General features: G+C 44.5%; 1 protein-coding gene and 1 long non-coding RNA gene across 2 annotated transcripts; one reads left to right on the plus strand and one right to left on the minus strand.

Annotated features, from left to right (window-relative positions):
* Window positions 1-10,072: 10,072 nt before the first annotated feature.
* On the minus strand, window positions 10,073-13,353 carry ADM (adrenomedullin). Its single transcript, XM_053391382.1, has 4 exons — window positions 13,188-13,353; window positions 12,450-12,548; window positions 11,996-12,181; window positions 10,073-11,462 (listed from the first exon to the last, which is right to left on the minus strand). The coding sequence occupies exons 2-4, from the start codon at window positions 12,545-12,547 to the stop codon at window positions 11,153-11,155; spliced, it is 594 nt and encodes a 197-aa protein (XP_053247357.1). The 5' UTR covers window position 12,548; window positions 13,188-13,353; the 3' UTR covers window positions 10,073-11,152.
* Window positions 12,407-15,397, plus strand: LOC128415330 (uncharacterized). The gene is made up of 3 exons (XR_008330915.1): window positions 12,407-12,517; window positions 13,163-13,247; window positions 14,953-15,397. It is a non-coding gene; the product is annotated as an uncharacterized LOC128415330 (long non-coding RNA).
* The last annotated feature ends 2,753 nt before the right edge of the window (window positions 15,398-18,150 follow it).

Below are 18,150 nucleotides of genomic sequence, written 5' to 3' on the forward strand. Positions count from 1 at the left end.
ACTGCATTGCTAGGAGATAATGAAGCCAGAGCGTGGGCATAGCAAAGTGAATGGTCAGGTCAGATTTATGCTTTATTGTTAAGTTTAGTTCCTTGTGCAAATTTCTTTCAAGCTTTAATAAATATTTATATTTTAGTTACTAAACAGACCCAATTTACCTTGTAAAAACATATATATATATAATTTGCAATTACGGTGAGCACAGGGAGTTGCTGTGCAGGAAAACACCTGCAGACAGAAAATAGCATGCTTCTTCTGTGATTGCTATGGTACAGTGGCCAGAGTGTTGGAGATCCAGGTTCAAATGCCCTTTCAGTCATGAGGCACATTTGGTGACCTTTGACCAGTTGTTATCTCTCAGCTTAACCTAGTCAGCTTTCTTGCAGGAATAAAATGGACCATTCATGCTGCTGTGGACTCATGGAATGATGAGAGTGATGAAAATGCAATAGATAAAACTCTTGTTCCTTGTTCATTATTGTTTTAGTCCATAATTTTTAAATGCCCAGCCCACTTTTTACCAATCTCTTGGTGGATTTGGGCTTCACAAAACAGAAGGTCAGCACTTCCCTTTACCCCTAAAAGACACAAGAGATGTCAAAGGAAAGGTGACCAATGGCATATAGCATGCCCCAAATGTACATATGTGTGGGACATACTTTTGTTGTTGGCATCCGTCTGTCTTGAGAGACAGTGGAGTGTGCCTCCAAGGGTCAAGTCAAACTGTGGTCCAAAGGAAAGCAGAGCAATACGTTTGGCACCAGCTTGGCTGCAGGAGTTGCAGGAAGGAGGCTTACAAGGTACCATCCAACTGTTTTAGAGACTCCACTCCAGATTTGTGTAGCGTTTCTCCTTCACTTTTGCTTCTCTCAGATATATCCCACAAGGCAGCAGAGTTTTAGGATCAGAGTTTTCCTTCTCCTAGACGAGCTATCTTCCCAGGTTAATGAGCTCCATCTGCCCCTATGTGGGATGTATAATACTACCATATAATATGAGATGTTGTTTTTGCCTCCCATAAAGTTGCAGAGCAGTGAATGGCTTGTTTCTGGTGCATTGTGACTGTATTGAAGTTTATCGTCTCTTCCGTTTCAATATAATGCCTTTCCACAAAATAATGTTCAATTTTCAAGGATGCATTACTCCACAGAAATGAATCAATGTTGCCCTCTCAAGTGCCAGCCTAGTAATGTTAAGGAGAGCTGTAAATGCAGGTGTTCCTATATCTTGTTCTCATTAAGACTCCCCTGCTCATTATTGTCTCAGATCCTTGACAGCACCCAGCAGTAATCGTCCCATTTTGCAGCTGAAGAGGCATACTTAAATTATTGTGCTTTAAACAATGTTCACAAGTGATGTGCCAAAGTTATGATGAATACTTCTTAGGGTGATATACAGTGGTAGTCCTCCTACTCAGAAGAAATCAATGAATTACTTTTTCGGTCAGTCTACTCAAAGTATGAATTAGTTGAATATCGCCCATATAAAGCTCTTAAAACCTTTTAAGTATTGTACATAGGGTAAAACAGAGGTGGGGAATCCTCTTTGGATTTGTGGGCCAGATTCCTATCTGTCCTTACCCATGTGAGCCAACTTTGACAGGTGGGAAGGACAACCCACTTGTCAATCACCTGAAGTCATTTTGTCATCAGATCATTGACAGGTGGCTTGGCACACCCTTGCACAGCACTTTCCAAACACCTGACTGTCAGCACGCTGTCCGGCATTTGGGAACTGCAGAACAAGGGGCTATGCCAGCCCTATGCTTGGTAAAAGATAAGTCAGTCCCTATCTGGAGGCTCACACTGTAATATATACAACACAAAAGGAAAAAGGAATGGGGAGGGAAGAGGAAAGCAAGCACTTGAGCAGAGTTCAGTTTGGCAGCAGACACATCTAAGCCAACTAGAAATACAAAATTTAGTATGTTCAAAGTTTTTTTTTTTAACTTTTGAATCAGAGTTTTTGTTCTTATTGAGGACTGGATAGAAATCCATCTATATAAATAACTTAGCTACGTTCTATAAAACTGAAGATGATAGCAAGAAGCCAGTTACAATTCTCAAAAATCTGAGCATTCTTAAGCTCCAATGATTTTGGAGCCCAATTTTAATGGGAATATTCTGCAAGTATGATTGTTCTTCAATAAAAATTCTGCTGTCCATTATTAAGTAATAATAAAATACACCAGTGGTCTTTTAGGCCCTTGCTTAAAAAAAGTAGCCTTTTAATATTATAGCACGTTATTTTCTGCTTCAGAGTTCTCATTTCCCTTTATATGTGTGCAGTTCTGATTTGAATACAAGGGCTTAACTGAACTTACTCACTATACTTCTATACCAATGCTGAGAAATCTGATTTTCAGTAAATGGGTAGAAACCAACTGTTTTTCATAAAAATATAAAATAGCTGAAGAACAACACCCTTCTCTTTTTTTAATTAATGCAAGTGATTGCACACATAGCAAAAACGATTAATGTTGAGAATATACAGCCTACAACAAATTGCCAAAACAATGCCAAGCAATTGTGACCATGTCTAATCAATCAATATATGATTCTGTTAGCGGTGTCCTGGTATTAATTACCGTCATCTTTCGGAATACTTGGCGTCCATAATACTACCAAAGGATGGAGTGTTTGAAAAGATTTTTACATAACAGAGATCTTCCAGTTTATGAAGTAACTATGCTCTTTTTCCTCACTTCAGGACATATGACCCTGTTCCAGGGATCTGAGCACTTAGAAAGTTGAAAATACTTCAAAGCTAAATCACTTTCTGAAAAGGAAAAAAAAAAAACCTCTTCTAAAAATATTTGGAGAATAAAAACCCTATAAAACCTTTTAATACAATAAACACAGCTGATTTAGAGCTAGACAGTGTTAGTTATGTGTTCTGTTCTGGATGTTTTGATCACATGCGTTTGCAAGAGCAATTTTAACCAATTCCAATGGTGTAGGCAATAGAAGAAAAGTATTTATGAGCTGTTGCCATTATTTATTTTAATTGAGACATGCTGTCTTTTGGAAATTGATCCAGGAACATCTGTACATATGCCAGAATGTTCACTAGTGTTCTCCTCTTGGTTACTTTTGTAATGAGAAAGTATATTTCTGGTATCTCATTCCAGTAATATGGCCTTTCATACCATACCTCAGTTGTCAAAGTCAGCTCTCATAAGCAAGGTAGGATTTATTTGGTTCTTCCTCAACTGACAGGAAGCACCTTTGTTGGCTGTGACCAGCAACATTTCTAATTTAAGCCAACATAGCATCGCGTAATCATATGCTCTGCTTTTGAGCTACTTAAGCTGAAAGGTTTTCAGAAATTTATCAAAGCTGTCATGTGGAAGAGACAGCAGCACATAGATTGCGCAGATCAGAGATGGTGCAGAATTTAAAATGGTGAAATAAATAATAATAATAATAATAATAATAATAATAATAATAATAATAATATATTATTTATACCCCGTCCATCTGGCTGGGTTTCCCCAGCCACTCTGGGTGGCTTCCAACAAAGTATTAAAATACAGTGGTCTGTTAAACATTAAAAGCTTCCCTAAACAGGGCTGCCTTCAGATGTCTTCTAAATACTAGTTTGGAAAACTTGTCAGGCTAATTGCACTTAGTTTGTGGCCACGTATTCTTAATGTTGATGTCTTAAAGTTATATCTTGCCTTTTTGCATGTTTTATTAGTAGTTTGCTAATTTTGACATGAGGATGCTGTGAGAAACATATGGGGTAATGCTGTCTGCTAAAGGGTCCAAATAGTGCTAGTTTTAGTGCATAGTTAGTGCCCAAGCGAAGCCTGACAACAACTATTCGGTTGGGCAGTATAAAAGAGAAGCTGGGTATATATTTATTCCTTTAAAGCATTTATAAGCCATCTTTCCTCAATGAGTCTAAGGAGCCTAAATTCATAAGTTAAAACAATAACAAGCTTAACATCAATTCGACAATAGCATTGCATGCCATAAAGCAGCCATAAAACACTAAAACAGCATAGAGAAAACAGTTTAAAAACAAAAACACAGAATCCCTCACAAATAAATTAACCACAGCTATTAAAACCACTTCAAAAAGGGAGCAACTATTTATGGCCCCCAAACCTCCCTTTGACAGGTTTCAGCCATCTTCCGGAAGGCCATGGGGGGGGGAGGTGAGCTAAAATTCCTTTTACGGTTTCTTTTTTAGACGGCTTAAACGCGGTGATTCAGTGTGCCTAATCCTCCAGGCAACACAGGGGAACCAATTACATCTATGCTGGTTCTTGTTGGTTCAAGGGCAGGCTGGAGATCAGCACAGATGGCACGTCCAAAGGAATGACAGCTGCACACACACACACACACACACACACACACACGTACATGTACACGCGGGCTTCTGGGCTTCTCTTCCTTTCAGTTCTCTCCACCCGTACCAACCAATCTCAGATTCAAGTTTAGTGCTATATCACTAAACCAGCCTTGGGGAAAGCTGATGTCTAGACAGCCCCTTCAGCTATTGCAACAAATAAAGCCACAAGCCCAAAGGTGCACATGGGCAGGAAGTGCGCCTTTATGCTATTTCAGTCTCAGACGTCGTCTGGTGGTAACAAGATATTCTTTAGCTTTATGAAGGAATAGTAAATTGACCTACAAGAATTGGACATTTCCCCCTCCTCCCTTTGGGCTGTATACAAGGGGTGAAAAAGAGAGAGAGAGAGAGAGAGAGAGAGAGAGAGCACACATCACAACCCAGCTTCCAGTTTGAAAGATGACTCCTTTGTTGGATTGCATTTTTTTTAGCTGATGGACAAGAATGGCCCCTCTCTTCAACATATACTTAATTCCTCCTTCCTCCCACCTACCCTTCTAAAACAATTGTAATGTTCCTGAGGCTTTGGTGTAGAATGTGTAGCCACCTTTTGCACCCGTGCTCTGCTGGGTTCAGGACAGTCCTTTGGAAAGCGATATTCCGATTCTAAATGGAGCACCCTAATGAACAGATGCTGCTAGTTTGTTTTGAAGCATGTGAACTGCATATTTTTATATGTCAACTGTCGCCCAGAGGCACATGCTGTCCTTAAACTGGGCACAAAGCTCCCACTTAGCTTCCAGCTTATCAGACACTATTAAAAGCCAGGGCTTTGGGAGCTTGGAGTTCCACAACAGGAGGAAAATCAAAGGGCTTTTTAGTGGCTTCCTCTCTGATCTGTAAGAATATCAGAAAATGGATCTTTGGCATACTGGCATTAGACAACTGCTTCACCCACCACTGCCCAGTAGTTGCTTATTGCTGGTACAGAAAAAGGTAATGCAGTAAAACAATGGAAAGCTCACAGCCAGTAGTGCACAGCCAAAGGCACATGCTGATGAAACATTGCTTTCTGGTTTTTTTTTTTTTTAACTGCATTTTGGAATAGCCTTTACATTGCACCAGGGATCACAGTACACGAGAGACTGTTTGTTCTTCCTACTCACTGTTTGCCCTGGCTTGGCCTCTCCAACATACAACCTGAAACATGCTGGTGCTTCAATGGATGCCATAACCCAACACACACACACTTTTTATTTATTTGTTGCATTTATTCTTACCTTTTCTCTAAGGAGCTCAAAGTGGTGTACATGATTCTTCCCTTCCCCGTTCAACAAAACAACCCTGTGAGGTAGGCTGGACTGAGAGGCAGTGACTGGCCTAAGGTCACTCAGTGAGCTTCATGGCTGAGTCAGGATTTGAACCCTGGTCTCCCTTATCCTAGGCTAACACTCTAACCACTCCACGCCACTGGCTCTTTTGAACAGAGGAGTGGTGAAAGTGTTTCTCTCTATGAGCATGACAATGACTAGTGCAGGTGCTTCCCTGCCCCGCATTGATGGTATGGGGGTGCATGCCTATACCATTTTGTAGTCCATTCTCTTTTTTTGCTCTTTTTAGGTGATGGCCCCCAGCCAAAAAAGAAAAAAGCTTAGGGCGGGAATACTATTTCTATTCCTGCTCCAACCCCCCCCCCCGCAAAGTCTGCTATTTCTTGAGAACTGCTACACCTATTTTTCTGAGATTTGACCAGCCTCATCCCCACCAAAGTGGTTACTATGCCTGCAATCTGCATCCAATTCTATCAGAAAAATTTAAAAGTTGGAGGCTTTTTTTCTTAAATGAAAAACAACTCTCTGCATGAAAACTCCTAGATGGTCAGCTTGGAGGTGGGGACTCATTTGCCTGCAAATTTCATCCACTTATATGAAAAGGAAAATTTTAAATTCTCCATTACAGCCAAAGGGGCTAAACAGAGCTTCAAATTTAACAGATCAGATTTGGACCTGAATGATAAATCAAATCAGAATGACAAGGACCTGCTGTCAAATGCTAATTTTGCACAAAGGCAAATTTTGTGGTTGCTGAAAACCCCTGATATTCTATGCTTTTTCTACCTAACAAAATAAAATGACAAGAAATTGAAGCATTTGTGATAGTTATTAATTCCAACCCCATTTCAAAAAAGTCTTATTCGTGAAGTACTCAACATATATTAGCTGTTTCTTGGAAAGAAGGTTCTGATATCTATTTCTGTCCAATGGTTAGTGTGTTTCCACTTTAAGAAGAATAAATGTGTTGAATTCAGAGCAGACCATCTTCTGCAGTTCCACCAATTACTCCAACTTCAGTAGATGGTGCTGGTTGAAGAAAGTGAATCCTGGATCATAACAGTAAATAAAAGCAAAAGCAGGTAACTGGAATGTCAGTATCAATGGTAACTATCAGTTTGTAACTAAATGCCCACACTCAACTATATTTCCAAACTCTGGGGTCACCCAGGCTGTTTTAGTTGTGCAGCTGCAGAAGTTGTCTTTGATAGATCGTTTTTTATATCTATCTATCTATCTATCTATCTATCTATCTATCTATCTATCATCTATCATCTATCTATATCTATCTATCTATCATCTATCTATCTATCTATTTATCTATCTATCTATCTATCTATCTATCTATATCTATCTATATAATATATATATATCTCCCCTACTTTCCTGCCAAAAGTAGGATAAGTATTTGTACTGGGGGTGGGTTCTGATTCTGCCCTAAGCCACTCTCTATACCGTCCTTTGCTGCTAGCTATTCTTTTTCACAAGAAAGAAGCTCAGAATACCCAAATAAGGTAAAATGTTTCAAGCATTTTTGGAAATGTTACATTACTCTCACAAAATCTGCAGGTGCTGGTGTGTAAACAAGCAAAGCTAAACCCAGCTGCTACTACCACTTTGAATTATAATTATGTTTCAGATGATAATCCCTAAATAAATAAATAGAGATGAGGGCCTCTTTAAATGTATTTACAAAAGCTGGGATGTTTTGATGCATACTCAAACACATAACCAAAGTGATGCATCTCATATTCTCAACTGTTACTTTAACACAGCTACTATTACAGAGTAGCAATAATAAAATCACCATATCCTTTTGTAATAGCATTAGAGATAGTAGAAATGGTTCTGGACTTTAAAGTAACCATGTCTGTTTTTACAGTCTAGAGCATGGGTAGGCAAACTAAGGCCTGGGGGCCAGATCCGGCCCAATCGCCTTCTAAATCCCGCCTGCATCTCTGGGTTATTTGTGGGGCCTGCCTGGTGTTTTTACATTAGTAGAATGTGTGCTTTTATTTAAAATGCATCTCAGGATTCTTTGTGGGGCATAGGAATTCGTTCATCCCCCCCCCCAAATATAGTCCGCCCCCCACAAGGTCTGAGGGACAGTGAACCAGCCCCCTGCTGAAAAAGTTTGCTGACCCCTGGACTAGAACATGCTCAGACTCACTCTAAGGCATTAAGGAATAAAAATACCCCCAGAAAGTTATGGAAAGTTGGAAAACAATAAAAATGGCAAGTAACTACTTTGATGAAGTGTGTGTGTGAGGGGGGTGGGGGAGAGAGAGAACAGAAGCAGGTTGTTATGGAAGTTTTAGCAGCAGTAATAGCAAACATAATTACAATAGGAAATAGGAATGGAGAGAAATGACCATACTTTACCATCCTCCATACATGGACATATATAACTGAAGGCTGCATATGTAGCTGACAGTTAAACTCAGAGCATAAGAAGTAGCCATATGAATATAATGTTTACTTTATTTTTTGAATCGCAGTAAACTACATATTGTGTGCATGTAAATGAACACATGGTGGTACATTTCCTCTGAAGCTTTATGCATATCTACTTGGGTGGTTGAAGTAATTCAAAGTTTGCCTAAGGCATGTTGTTATCTAGGAGGAATATCACGCTTGATAGGTGTTTTTATTTATAGTTTGTACACTATTTGAAGACCATCAAGTGCTTCTCTAATCTCTGCCTTTCTTGTACAGTGGTACCTCGGGTTAAGTACTTAATTTGTTCCGGAGGTCTGTTCTTAACCTGAAACTGTTCTTAACCTGAAGCACCACTTTAGCTAATGGGGCCTCCTGCTGCCGCCACGCCACTGGAGCACGATTTCTGTTCTTATCCTGAAGCAAAGTTCTTAACCTGAAGCACTATTTCTGGGTTAACGGAGTCTGTAACCTGAAGCGTATGTAACCCGAGGTACCACTGTACATGAGAATTGTGTTGCAGTACATGATTGGTGTGAACTATTCGGTTCATCTTGGAAATAATGCTCAAGTGAGAGTAGCATGACCAAGAGCTAGAAAGACCATAAATAAAGAAGGTATCTGGCTTCTTAAACGAGCATTTAGCTGCAGCTTCAAAAGTGTGGCACTGAAGAAAGCCAGAAACAAAGGAAAACATTCTGCATTTCTTAGATCTCTTGCCATAAGGATGTTTGTTACCGTAATTACATAAAAATCAATAAGCTTTAGTAAGATACCTTGTGGGAGTGGCAAAGTACTAGCTTGCAAGCAGAAGGTCCCAGGTTCAATCCTTGGCAACACTTGTTTTATTTAAGGATCAGCTACTTTGTAGAAGGTGATGTGAAAGGCCTGTACCTGAAACCAGCTATTGCCAGTGAGCAGCAGCAGCAGCAGCAGTAGCACTGGACTAGATGAATAAATTGCTATGGTACATGGAAAGTGGGTTAGTGGCAAAACTCATAAATAGCAGTGGCAACTAAATTATTTCATGACTATTGCTAGTCCAATTTTGATGCTATTCTGCTAATGATAGAATTACTTCTGTTTGTATTTTGTTGAAGCATTTACAACTCCCAGCCTTAATCAGCATTGTGGCCGATGCTAATGTTATCAACCAGGATTTAAGATACTGCTGTCCAACATATCTTTTCACATTACTCAAGGGTGCCTTTCCAGTCTCAAATTTGCCCATTCCTGAAAGGTTTAATATCATGGTTATTTACTTAGTTCCAAAGAGGTTTACTATCACTACATAACAACCGAGCATAAATACAATCTGCTACAGATGATTTACAGCACTAACAGGCTTGGGAAACTGAACTGTAATAGTAATGGCTAAGTACTGCCAGTAGATGGTGCTGTGGTTACATAAATCTCTTTTAGCAAGACACTAGGGTTGGAATGTTTCATGTTGTTTTTTGGTCTGTGGCTTTAGGAATGTGAGTTCTGCCCACGATAATCCTCTGGGTTCAACCTGAACTGTGGCCCAGGAAATCCTTCAGAAATAACCTTGGAAGCTACCCTGACCATTTTCTTTTGGAACATGTTCCTTCTCTCTATAAATCTGTTTGTTGTGCAATGTGAAAGCAGTGCAGTTGTTTCCTCTGATTAATTGCAGCAAAAAAGAAAAAAAACCAACCCAAAAAACCCTTGATGATCAATCCAAGCTCTGACATGTTTCAGCTTCACTTGAAACATGTATAAGGACTGGAGACCTTGGAGTTGCCTCAACAGCCCTGAGTCTTCACTTGAAAGCATTTATTATGACTTTATGATGTTTATTAGGTTGGACATATTTGGGGCAATTTTGGCTCAGAGTCCTGGCTTGGTGGAGAATGACAAATTACCTGCTGTTTAGCAGTTTTAAATCCATCTGATTCTAAAGATGGAAACTGAGTAAATAACAAGGCTCCCCCCTGTGCCAAGTTCACTGGTTTTATCTGAAAACACCAATCAGGAACTTTTTGTGTGATAATGTTTACTTTATTTTCACATGCTGCCCCTGGAGAGAACAGTGATACATTTTTTTACCAGTCCGGAACGTGATAAACCATGGCAAACAAGGAAAGAATATGACAACCAGACAAACCAAGACAAAATGAAAACTGTAGGTGGCACAAGAAGGGGGCAAGCCCCCAACCCCAAGTAGTTTGCACCCCAATGCTGTACTATGTGGTTGCAGAAAGGCACTTTTCACATACCAGTTCTAACCGAAACTGGAGATTTACAATAAGGCTGCAGTCCTAAGCGTGCTTAGTAGTTAACCCCAATGAAACCAAGAGGACTGACTTCACAGAAAATTTGTTTAGAATAGGAGCGTTAACATGAAATATACCATCATTCATAAATAGATTGTGTACGACAAATCTTGCTACCTCCACAACCCTCCCGCGGAAATGCATTGTGCCTCGCCAAAAAGAAAAATGGTTATGGTGCCACCAGGATGAAGACGAAGGTTGACATTCTCAATGTTAAAAAAAATAACGGAGTAAAAAAAAATGCCCATACACAATATATATATTGTTATATATATATAACATATAAAAATAACTCTGTAGTTAAAAAGAATACAAGGACAGGAGACAATTCTTTAAATACGGCGCATTCCTTTCATGCAAACATCCACCCAGCCACTCATTCCTGCTCAGCCGCTCGCGCCCACCGAGTCCATTGCACTTCGCCTGGCCAGGCCGTTCAAGTATAAGACAGCAGCCCCTGCCCAGAGAGGGGCTTGCGGGTCGCCAATTCCCTGCCGTGTGAAGGGGGGAGAGGAGGAGAAGCGGGAGACAGTCTATGGGGAGCAGAAGGGAAGAGCCCGTCACCACCGAAAGCTCACCACCACACAAGGGAGGGGAAAGGTCCTTTTTTGCACAGTTTCATCATTCCACTTCCGTCCCTCCAGGCGCAGCACGGGCTCAGCCGCCGCCCGTCTTCCCTCCCGCGTTCCTGCCGGTAGCCTCCGGATCCCTGAAGGTGGGCGAGCCCCCTTTCCCCGCCTGCCGAGCGCCGAAGGCTCCCCTCGGGCAACAGGTCTCGGCCCTCGCTTGCTAGGGCTGCTGGGCCAGGGCCCCGGCCGAGCCGCCTTCCCGCAGCAAGGCCAGCAGGCGGGACGCTGTCCGTGTGCTTCTCCCGCTGAAGGAGGAGGCGGCGGCGGCGACGGCGGTGTCCAGCAGCGAGCGCCTCCTGCGGCGGCCGTAGCCCTGCGGGCCGAATTTCTGGGGAGGGGCGGAGACGTCCTTGTCCTTGTCCATGTAGTGGTGCATGATGTGCAGGAGGTTGTGCACCGTGCACGTCCCGAACCCGCACATCTCCCTCCAGGCCTGGACGTTGGGCGCCTGGTTGCGCTTCGCGCGGAGGCTGTTGCGGAGGAAGCAAGAGGAGAGAAGGCGGCGGGAGTCAGCGAGGTCAGGCGGGAAACCGCAGCCGCCTGGCTGGACGGGACTACAGCTGAGCTCCCATCGTCCCTCACCCATTGGGGCTCATGGGAGCTGCAGCTCCACGGAAATAGTGGCAGGGGGAAGAGCAGCTTTGTCGCCTCAGAAGGGCAGCTAGCCCAGCCGGGGTTATTTCACAAGGACCGAGGCATTTTCCTCTTCCTTTTTCCGCCCCCCACCACTACCACGTGGTTTATTTCCAGTCCTTAAACCGCCGAGCGCGGCAAACGTATGATGAGCCTCGCGCTGCTGTCAGTCGCTTTGGGCCCCTTCCGAAGGGACGTCCCCCAGCGGGAACTCTGCGCGCCCTCCCTGCAGCCCAGCCTGCGCTCTCCCGCCAAAAGCCCTCTGCGCGCAAAAGCGCAGCTCACTCTCCCCGCCCAACAAGCTGCTTCCAGCGATCGCCTCAGCAGTAATAGCCCCATGAGGGAAGAAGAATAATAGTCAGATAATTACCTGTCCAGGCTGCGCGTGGGCCTCTTCACTCCGGCAGCCGCCTGGGCCGCGGTGAGCGCCGGCCTGTGCTCAGCTGCTGCTGCTGCTGCCTGACTGTCTGCGGGGCGCTTGCCTTCTCCGAGGGCTGCCGCCTGCGCCGCGGTGAGCGGCACCGGCCCGTCCCGCCGGGCTCGCCAGCTGCTCCACCTGAGGAGAGGCAGGGGAGCCCGGTGAGAGAGGGAAGGAAGGAAGGGGGCGCTGAGGGGGAAGAAAGCCAGCCCGCCCGAGGGGACTCCTGCCTTCGGAGGGCAGGTTGCAGCGCAGGCGTCTCGGCGAGGGTACGGGGAGGAGGAGCGCCGGGGGCGGAGCGCCTTGCGCCCTCCGCTCCAGCCGAAGCCTCCGCTCTGCGCTTCCCTCGGCGCCCTCGAAGATGTTGCCTCCCCCCGTGGGACAAGCTCCGACGACGGCTACTTACTTTCTCTTGAAGTCCGACGCGATGTCCAGATTGGCAGCCTCCACCCCGAAGAAGGAGACGGAGCCCAGGTAGAGTAGGGCGAGGGAAACCACTTTCATCCTGGCCAGGGAGAGAAGAGGGGGGGTTAGCAGCCTTTTCCTCCTCCAAGGGCGGCGGGGAGACGCGCAGCAACACACGCACCGTCTCTCTCTCTCTCTCTCGCCTTGCTCGGGGGGCAACTAACTAGGGGTCCCCGGGAGGGGTGCTCCTTCCTCTGCCCTCCCTGCGCCGCCCTGTCCCGGAGCACCGGGGACTCGTGACGCTCGCGCCCAATATTTGCTCAGCCATTCATCACGGCAGGATCGACCCAGGGGGCCTCGTCTCCCGCGTGCACATTTGTCAAGCTTTCGATTTGCTCAGAAAGGTGAAGGCTAAGCTCCCCTTTTCCCAGGCTCCAGCGCGTCACGAACAACATCTTGATTCTCATGCCCTTCGATGCAGGCAGCGCTCTCTCAAGCCGGCTGCGCTCTCTCCCCCTCTCCCACCCCACACCGCGCGGCGGGAAGATCAACTCAAGCGCTACCCCTTTCACTCCGCGCCACTCCCTCCAGTTTCCAAACCGGGGCCGCTGACTTGTAAGCCGAACTTCCCCTCCCCATGTGCTAAAGACGCAAAACTTTGCCAGCTCTGCTGTCGACCCCCTCCCCTCCTTGCGTGCTTCTTTCCCCGTCCAGTTAACGAGCGAGGAAAAGCGCAGACCTGATAGCGAAGATAATCCACTGAAGTCCGGCTGTGCGCACACTGGATCCTTGCTTGACGGTAAATCCCCAAAAGATAAAGGTATCCCAGTTCCTCCCAAGAGCTCCTCTGCTCCGAGCCCGTCCTGCGTGCCACTGAAGTTTCTACTGACTGCTCAGCGCTCAACTTTGCGCCCTTTTATAGAGCAGCGCTTGGGAGGTGGGGGGGCAGGGGGCGGGGCTAGGTATGACTTTCGGGTGCGGATTAGTCAGGCCGCGGGGGGCAGGCGACGCTTGGAAACGAGGCCACTTTGCACCGCTTCTCGGCGGAATCGCCTGGGGTCAGGCATGTCAACGGGCATACGCCGCCCCCGAGTGACACGAGTTGTGCCCCCGGCGAAATCTAGCGGAGCTGCCGCGCTGCCTTGGCGCGGGTGCTGGGCCTCCAGCTTAGTCAGCCCCGCTAAAGCGAACCAGCAAGGTCAAACTGGTCTCTCATTCTCTTTCCAGTAGGGGCTTCTGCAAAAAGAAAAAAGAAAAAAAGCGCCCCTATGCTGGGCATGAGTACGACGGACTTCTCCCGTTGTTTGCCCTCCAGCACCCGGTTACCCAGAGGTAGAGTACCTCTGCACATGGAGGTTCATGTAGCAATCTCGGCAGACCTATTCCCTGTCGGTCCTCTATCCCTCCCGAACTATGTTTATACTGCAAGCTGCAGTTTACAGCCAAGATCCACCAAAATATTGGTGGAAGTGGTTATAGTTACACAATTGGCGGCGAAAAACGACCAAGCCAGTGGTGCCTTATCATCAAAGAAGCGCGATTAGTGAGCCAGCTAATCTTAACCCAGAGCTTTGGGTTGTCCTTAGTAATCATATTCGGAGGAAAGACCAACACGTCCAAACTGTAAAGGCTGGAAGAAACTCCTGGCCAAATATTTATCAGTTGTTTGTTTGCTTTCAACTGGGAGAAAGCAAAGTTTGCTTTTTAACTGGGAGATACCTGAACAGTGGGAAGGATTATTATTGTGACTATTTTGCAATGGCTAGGGAGAAAGGGACGGACATGTAGCACTTTGTTTACGGGATATCAGCCGCGCCGATCTGATTCCTCCCTTACACAGGAGCTTTCTCTTCACCGCTGCTGCTCTCCTGCCCTGTGCGATCTTTCTCCAGCCGCAAAGCTTACGCTCCCTCGCACACGTAGCCTCCTGGCTTCTTGGAGCGGCTCGCCCAGACTGAACCAGTTGGATCTCTCTCCCGGGCGCCTGCAAATCAGCGTAAATCTCTGAGCACGGTCGGTTTTCTTTTCGTTTTCTCGCGCGCCCGCGCGGGAGTTTCCTTCGAGTGGCTTTACTGCCAAGATTTTCTAAAATTCTAAAAAATCCCCCAGGCCATTTCTGCGAAGAAGTGAGCGGCTGGAGCCAGCAGGTGTACGCGCGCACGGACAGATGCGCCGCGTCGCCCTGCCCTGCCGTAGCAATCGTGGCATGCCATGGGTCTGGGAGAGGGGTGGGGATGGAGAGGATCGAGGCTTCCCTTCACTTGCTCGAATGACTCAGTCGCAGAAAGGTGATTCCTCCCTTGCCAGCAGCGCTCAGGGAGTTCCTTTGCCTCTCCTGCCTTTGCTTGGAAAGTCTGCGGAGGCGAACAGATGCGGTGCTCCAGAGCATAGCTTGCACATCCCCATTAACGTCCAGCTACTTGTCTTAGCATCTTGTGCATGTGTGACCTTTCTCTCTTGATAGCTTTGCTGTGCTGTGAGGTAACTGCAGCTTTTATTTCCAGGTAGCAGCAAGCCTGCCTCTTGAGCAGCGAGCGAAGGGACTCTTCAGGCAAGGTAAGACTTGCGGCAGAGGAGTGCGGCGTACCTTTAGCGAGAATTGGGAGCAACTTGGATAAAGTAAATGCCAGCCAACGTTAAGCACTTTACTCTTTTTAAAAAATGCATTTGCATTCTGATACTTCAATATATCTTGTACATATGAAGCTGCATAATACTGAGTCAGCCTGTGAAGGCTGTAATCCTGTACCAATTTTCCTGGAAGCAAGTTCCATTGAGCCCAGTGGGACTTAACTTCTGGCTAGACCTGCATAGTATCGGTGTGGGGTGTTGTTTCTTTCATGTAAGTATATGTACCGGTATGCTTTTGTGTTACAGTACAGTGGTACCTCGGGTTAAGTACTTAATTCGTTTCGGAGGTCCGTTCTTAACCTGAAACTGTTCTTAACCTTTAGCTAGTGGGGCCTCCTGCTGCTGCTGCGCCATCGGAGCACGATTTCTGTTCTCATCCTGAAGCAAAGTTATTAACCTGAAGCATTATTTCTGGATTAGCGGAGTGTGTAACATGAAGCGTATGTAACCTGAAGCGTATGTAACCCGAGGTACCACTGTACTCTTAGAAGTGAACTCTGTTTGGCTTCATGAAGATTGATTACCATATCTATTTTGTATCATTTATACTCTGGGGCCAATATAGTGCCAATAGTAGTTATGTATCTCTGATAACCACCACTTGACTAGACTTTGAGAAACACAAAATGAAGCTGAATAATGAAGCGACAACCAACAATATACAAAAGGGTGATTTCTAGTTGGGTAATTCCTTGATTTCTACAACAAAATTACAATGCTATCCTTTCTGTGTGACGATGCAAATGTTTAAGGAAATGGTTATTGCTTCTCTTAACTTCCAGTAAGCTGAAGCTCTGGGAATATCAGAGGCTGTAGCCAAGTGGGTGTGGACTTAACCCGCAATCTGGATGGGAGATCCATGTAAGAAGATCAGGATATGCATACAATAAATAAATATTGTTTGAAAAGAGCTTCCCTCTAAGACAACATGTTTCTCTAAATTTAGGAAAGTACCTATAAATTTCTGCATCAAAGGGAAATAGCAGCATCTGAGCTGTTCCAAGAAACAGTTCTGGAAGAGTTCTAGATGGACTGAAGATATGTGATAAATAATTCATTATTGATATTTTCAACACACCCAGCAATGCCAATTCATGAGTATGTGCAGATAACAGGCCACTTCTCAGCAGCATTAAATTTCGAAGTGTACTAACTTTATCAACACCTCTGCTCTCTTCCTACCCATATTTTCATTTTTCCATTTAAAGAAGGTTTATCTATGATGCAGTAGATACAATTACTTCTCTGCCCTCTGTTCTTTCTGCCTTACTTTGTTTCTGCTTTTTCTTTTGTATCATATTGCATTGCAACATTGGAAATTTCAATAAAAACTACAAAAAAAAAGTTTGTCCTTGATTATTAGGATAATCTGCTGTGTGTGAGTGGAGGACCCTCGTATAATGTTAATCCCCCAAAAGCTAACACACAACACTAATCCTTCAGGTACTTATTAGCTATGAGGCCATCTTCATCTGTTCAGCTTTGTGCAGGCTCTGGGTAGATGAAGGCAACTGCTATGGTACTTGTGGTCCTAAAGCATTTTAAGTCACCATAGTTCACTTCAGTGCAAGCATTTTTAATTGTGCCCAGAAACAGACTAAGAGCCAGTTGAGCAATCTCAAAAGTGGCAGTCTAATAAGTCAGTAATTCCAAATCAACTGCATTTTCAACTAATGGCAACTTCCAAACAATCTTCAAAGGCAGCTGCAATAAGGCATTGCAATAATCCAAATGGCTTGCATCATAACTAAAAAAACTGCAAACATTACTGTGTTAGTATATTATAAGCAACATCATAAGATCAACCACAGACAACAACAGTGGAAATGTTTTCGAAGGACAGGCTATATATACATGCTTAGGTACATGTCGAGAACAATATTGCCATGGTGAATATTATGAAGCTTGGAATTTTTAAGGCTGTGTGTCCTAGTGTCTTTCCTGTTTGTCCCTCAGTTTCCCATATCTAATGTAAGACATGTGCAGTGTTGCCAGTGCTATTAACTGTAATTAAAGTTCATATGGCATCTTTTAACTGAAAAGGTGCCATGCATCATTACTTTTTGCAAAGTGACAATGGTTCATATTACTTACTACACAACTGAGGAACCAAGTCACCTTTTCCAAATCTATGTTCTGCACCAAAAACCTGTGCAACTTTTGCAGTATGTATTCCGTCTCATTTCTCAAATAATTTGTTTTGTAATGATGGCAGAGGGTGAAATCATGTGCTGTATCACAATATAATTCCCCCCACATCTCCTTCCTCAGCACACACCCCAAATCTGTTCTCAGTGGGTCTCCCCAATCCTCCAGAGCAGATGTGGGGATTGGGCTGCAATGCACATGGGGGGAGAAGAGGAGGGGAAAGTTTTATTTCAAAAGCAGAAGTTCTTGTACAGATGGGGTGACTTTGTTGGACACAACCCCATGGATAGATAGGAAACAGGAGCAGGCCAAGGTAACCATGGTGGAAGGACAGCAATGTATGCAAGACATTGTATATTCATTCATTCAGCTTAAGTCCTATGGTTTCTGAAAATGCTCACATTTCACATTTTTATGTGTACAGAAACTTAACATGAGATGCCATTTTGTGAGGTAACAAAGGAATCATGGGTGGATCAACAGAACACAAGTCTGACACAGTGCAGATAGTTGGACTGTGTGCAATCAATGTGCATCCACATCAAAGTACCACATGTGGTATTTGTTATATGCAGCACACTTTTTACACACAGTATCTCCAGATTAAGCCCGCAATTATCAGATAGTGACTATACTGAGATAAATCCTCAAAGAGGTAGGAGTGGTTTGAGGTTACCAGTCTTACCATCCAGTCTTGATTCTAACGAATTTATCTTGCTGATATAGTAACCAGTTCCAGGCCTTTGATCTCTGATGCATGCATGGAACAGCTTCTCTCTCCTCCACGGAGGTCTCTGGTCTCACATACTGATCTCTCTATTTGAGTGACAGTCTAAGGGCTAAACTACACATGATGCTGGGTTGTGTGTCAAGAAGAGCTTCTTAACCCTTTCCCTTGGGCAGTTTTCCCACTAAAACTTGCT

The sequence above is a fragment of the Podarcis raffonei genome, chromosome 1 (assembly GCF_027172205.1).
Source record: "Podarcis raffonei isolate rPodRaf1 chromosome 1, rPodRaf1.pri, whole genome shotgun sequence".
In the NCBI taxonomy this organism is placed as follows: Eukaryota; Metazoa; Chordata; class Lepidosauria; order Squamata; family Lacertidae; genus Podarcis; species Podarcis raffonei.